The 5,000-nt window shown below is 36.5% G+C and overlaps 1 protein-coding gene across 3 annotated transcripts in view; it reads left to right on the top strand.

The window, feature by feature from the left end:
- Window positions 1–2,157, top strand: part of LOC138025963 (polycystin-1-like protein 2) — a 116,003-nt gene extending 113,846 nt beyond the window's left edge. For all 3 annotated transcript variants that reach the window (XM_068873113.1, XM_068873112.1, XM_068873114.1), the window contains one exon: window positions 1–2,157. This exon is cut by the window's left edge and continues 338 nt beyond it. In XM_068873113.1, coding sequence (XP_068729214.1) covers window positions 1–1,545 — 1,545 coding nt within the window. In that variant the 3' untranslated portion in view covers window positions 1,546–2,157.
- Window positions 2,158–5,000: the final 2,843 nt, after the last annotated feature.

The following is a 5,000-nucleotide window of genomic DNA, read 5'->3' as shown; positions in this document are numbered from 1 at the left end:
AGAACTGCCGTGGTTTTTGTTGAATTCACTGTTTTTGAACCATCTACGTCTTTGTTTAGTATGGCCAAATTTCTGTACGAGGTTATTCCAACTGGGATGCCGGACACACTAGCCCGGTTCGACACACTTTCAATATATGGCACGTCTGACCCGACGCTTCACTCCACTTTTGTGGCCTTTCAAATTATTTTATTGCTTTTAATAGTTTATTTTCTATTGTTGGAGACTGTCAAGATTTACCGCCAAACCTGTTCTTACTTCAGTGCATTTTGGAACTGGATGAATCTTCTACAGGTAATTTCTACCATCACAACCGTGGTATTCTTTTTCTTAAAGGAAAAGTACGTTTCTTCATTTGTGAAAAACGTTCAAGCCAACCCGTTCGAGACAACGAGTACGGATTATGTCGTGTTCTGGTCTGATCTCGAGTCAGTTGTATTATCAGTAGTGATATTCATAGTCACAGTGAAATTACTGCGCATCATTCGATTTAACAGACATGTGTGCCAAATGGTTGCCTCACTTAAGCTATCGGCCCCTCTCCTCGTATCTTATTCAGTCGTATTCTTCATCAATATACTTTCATTTTCTCTTCTTGGCTTTCTGTTATTTGGCAATGAGCTCCAATCGTACCATTCTGTAGTAGCCTCATTGGGAACGCTAATTCAAGAATTTCTTGGAGGTCACTTGCATTTCCATGAACTTCGATCATCAAACCGTATTTTAGGGCCTATTTACATATTTAGCTACATGTTCAGCACTGGTTTTATCCTTATAAACATGTTTTTGGCGATTCTTAATGATTCTTACGAGAGCGTGAAAGAGTTATCAGGAGGGAAATTCCATGATGCTCAGCTTGGTGACTTTATCAAGGAATATTGTTTAACACGTCTCAAAAGGATGCAGGAAGTTCTTAAACGAAGGTTGGGAAGTTTTGGTTATCGCCATGAACTTTACGATAGACAAAGAGAGGCCTCAAAATTTAAACCTAAAGGGTGCATTGGCAGCTTTACCTCTCTGCCATCAGATTACCCTCCTTATATTGAACACTGGGATAGTTGTTGCTATTCGTCGCAGCTTGGCTTATTAGATAATGACGCAAATGGTAACGAGATTAGGTCGGCTATTTACCAGGTGGATTCTAGCCATGTACAAGAGGAGGAATTAGTAGAAGTTCCTTGCGTAGCTTCTTCCACTGATCCTTATGAGAACACCACTGAAGAATTGGCGGATTTATTAGGGGATCTCCCCGAAGCCATGATCGCACCATCGATCGCATCGAATTGCTGTGTATCAAGTGCAGAGTTTATAAACCTTTTAAGCGACCTTCCCGAATCCATGGTGGACGACGAAGACACAATCGATAAAGTTCGTAAGGGGCTTGCTAATATAGGCGCTGTTATAAGGCTTAACAAGAGCACACTGAGGCGGTTTTCGACAACTGGTGACAAATACATCGTTCAGACAAATATACAAATAGGTCCCACGGTTGCTGTGACATTAAGGGAAAGGTGCGATAGTGACAAAAATGACATCACAGTGTGAATAAAGTCGCATGATATATCAACAAATCAGTCAAGCAAAAAAATAAACTAAAAGTAGACTTTTGAATTGAAACATATTTTCGTGTGTTGTTGCGAGATCTAATATAAATATCTTTAGGATATAGGATATAGGATATAGGATATAGGATATAGGATATATAGGATATAGGATATCTTTAGGATATCTTTAGGATATTGCTGTTTTGACATCTATCGTATACCCTCGAAGAATACTATGTAGATTCCTTATGGTACGATCTTTGCCAAGTTGTTGTGAGATGTATCGTCAAAAGTCCAAGGGTATTACGATGTAGATTCCCGATGCGCAAGATCTTTGCAAAGTTTATTTTGTGATGGCACCGTCGTAAGTAACTTTCTTTTTTAATAGTAAAAAAAAGTCATTTTGACCAGTCTTCTTTCGTTGAATGGTATATGATAGACAAAGGATGTATATAGGTTGTGGTTTAATTTTGTTTTTGGTTTGAATTTTTTTCAAACCAGTTTAATCTTTTTTTTATAACACCGCTCATTTTAACATATTTGAACTTCTTTCTGTAATTAATTACAACTCTTTATGGAGAATGTATTAAATAAACTAGAGAAGTCATTTTAAGATAATTATAATGGATTGCTGTCTCTGATGCTATCAAAGAATATTTACTGTGTGAACAATATCACACATTTTAGTGATTAGGGTTAAATGCTCAGCGTAGTGATGAGGGTTAAGCACCCATTTCAAATAGCGTTGATAAACATTATTTAAGTCTAAGCACCCATTTTGAAATGGTTAGCTTTCAATAACTGTTTGTTAGGGTTAGTCTGCAGTCTACAGTCGATAGGTGTCAACCACCGCATTCCAGGTTAGGGGTTCTCACGCATTGTAGTGATTGGAGTAATCACTCGTTTGAAGTGTTTAGTCTGAAACAACCGTTGTCTTGGCTATTGGGTTAAGAATATTGGTTCATGGTTATTGGAAGTAAAGCATTGTTTCACGTGTACGATAAAGGGATCTATAATTAGTTTATAAAGGAGCTGTGGAGTTGTGTCCGTGGGGAGGTAAAATAAGGGAAAGGGTTTATATGATAAATTGACCACCGTAAAGAAATTTAAAAGCTGACGTTTTGAGGGTTTACGCTTTGTCAGAGCAATTTTCAAAATATGAAGCTGACAAAGTTTCAAGCGCCCTCTCCCTAATAGTAAAAAACAACGATGGGTATCCAGGCGAAGCAGAGAATTGGTTATATATAAAGCTTTTCGGTAGGAGTTTTGAGACCAGTTGGAGTCAAAGTGTAACTTGCATTTAGAGACAGAGGTCTAAATTTTCCCTCTAACTTCGTGTTGACATGTCGTTGTTCGGCTCGCATTGTTCCCTTATTTATTTATTTATCTATTTATTTATTTATTTATTACAGATTCACTCCACTAAATTAAAAACTGATCGCTACAGCCACAGGAAAGCCGCTTGGTATTTGACTTGGCGCACAACATTTTGTAAACAAAATTAGTTGCCTCGGACTCGCCCCTTGCGAGTATTAACCTTCACGAAAACGACAATTTCACATCGAGTGCAACCTCAGTTTGGTTCTGGCAAAATATGTATTATGAATTGAGAACTCTCCAAAAGGTGAGCCGAGTTTGAAAGCTAAGTTTACAGTATTTGCTCTAAGTTTTAACTTTTTTCGCTGACTAGACTCATGGCAAAAACTATTTTTAAAAAGTTGCCGGCATTTTGTTTTCCTTAAGGTGTGCCGCTGGCCAGAAAAATTCTTCAGCGCGCCCCCAAAACCGTATTTTCGCGGTGCCTTACGGTCTTATTATAAATAACGGTCTCTTTATATGAATTAAAAAAAAAATCATGGGTATTTCATGAGCCTAACGGCCTATCAAAACATCGATAAAACGTGACATATATGAACCTTTATACCTGGTAATCTATGATCATTGTGAAAAGCCTGGTGGTGGTTTTGAATTCAGTCCAAGGGGAGTGCGGGGCTGAATGTGCAAACAATGCAGTTATCGTTATGTGCCGAATCTAATGCAAATGAGAAAAATCTATTGTTGTCGCTCATTTGCATTATAGTTGGCACATGCGGCAAACATTACATCCTGAACGCAACCCGTTGTTTATATAGAGAGCGAGAGAGAGAGAGAGAGAGAGAGAGAGAGAGAGAGAGAGATCATTTCCCTGATTTCTTGGTTCCTCTCCAGTTAGAGCTTGAGAGAGAATGGTAACAAGAATATCAATAACCATGAAACTGAAAATTACTGGACTATTAAACTGAAAAGAACTGGATGAAACTATCAATATCCGGTCAATATCCGGAATTTCCGGGAAATCCACGAGGTTAAACAGTGGATTTTACGGATTTGGCGGACTTCACGGAAATAAGCTTTACTAAAACTCCTATATTTTAAACGGAAAAGACGGAAAAAGCGGATGTATTATTATTATTATTATTATAATATTATTATTATTATTATTATTATTATATTATTATTATTATATTATTATATTATTATTATTATTATTATTATTATTATTATTTAAATATCTGGAAATCTGGGAAATCCGGGAAATCCACCAAGACGAAAAGAATGATGCCAAATGCGCATGGTCAACATGCATGAGGTTAAACAGCGGATTTTACGGATTCGGCGGTTTCAATAGAACTCCTATATTTTAAACGGAAAAGACGGAAAAGGCGGATTTAGCATATGTATTATTATTATAATTATTATTATTATTATATTATTATATTATTATTATTATTATTATTATTATTATTATTATTATTATTATTATTTAAATATCCGTGAAATCCGTGAAATCCGGGAAATCCGGGAAATCCGGGATTTCCACCTTTTATTTTCCACAGTTTATCTCATTTTACAATCTGCTCAAGATGAAGTTTATTTCTCGGATTTTCTAGAATTCATCACAAAACACGCACTGTCCCTTCATTTTTCAGGGTAGTATTTGTTTTTTCATTATCATGTTTATCTATTGATACCACCTTATTTTTTTTCCGAAGTCATATCACATCTCGAGTTTTTTCGCTCACGATGAATTTTGAGATTCAAGTCAAAAAATCGCTATCGAAGGACACAAATAGCTGATCTCTCACATAGCTCCTCTTGTTATGTTTTTGTTTGTCTTTGAAAAGTTGCTTTGAAGCCACCTATCTACTAGAAAACCGAACCTCACACCTTGGTCAATTAGATTTGTTAATCATTCTATTGAAATGCTGACCAAAGACATAAAGGTGCTGTGATCACGTCCCCCTTTTATTTGTTGATGAGGCTATTGAAGGAACTACATGATCCTAGTGGGCCTAAAGAAAAGCAATTACCCTCGACAATCAACAGTGATTTCCTGTGATAATGCTGTTAATTGGACATTCTAAAAAGTGGAAGTCAGGACACAAAATCACTTTTTTTTTAGTTTAATTTCTTTTG

Source organism: Montipora capricornis, chromosome 12 (genome assembly GCF_036669925.1).
Source record: "Montipora capricornis isolate CH-2021 chromosome 12, ASM3666992v2, whole genome shotgun sequence".
Lineage (NCBI taxonomy): Eukaryota > Metazoa > Cnidaria > Anthozoa > Scleractinia > Acroporidae > Montipora > Montipora capricornis.
The sequence above is the reverse complement of the archived record's forward strand: the minus strand, read 5'-3'. Positions and strand labels throughout refer to the sequence as shown.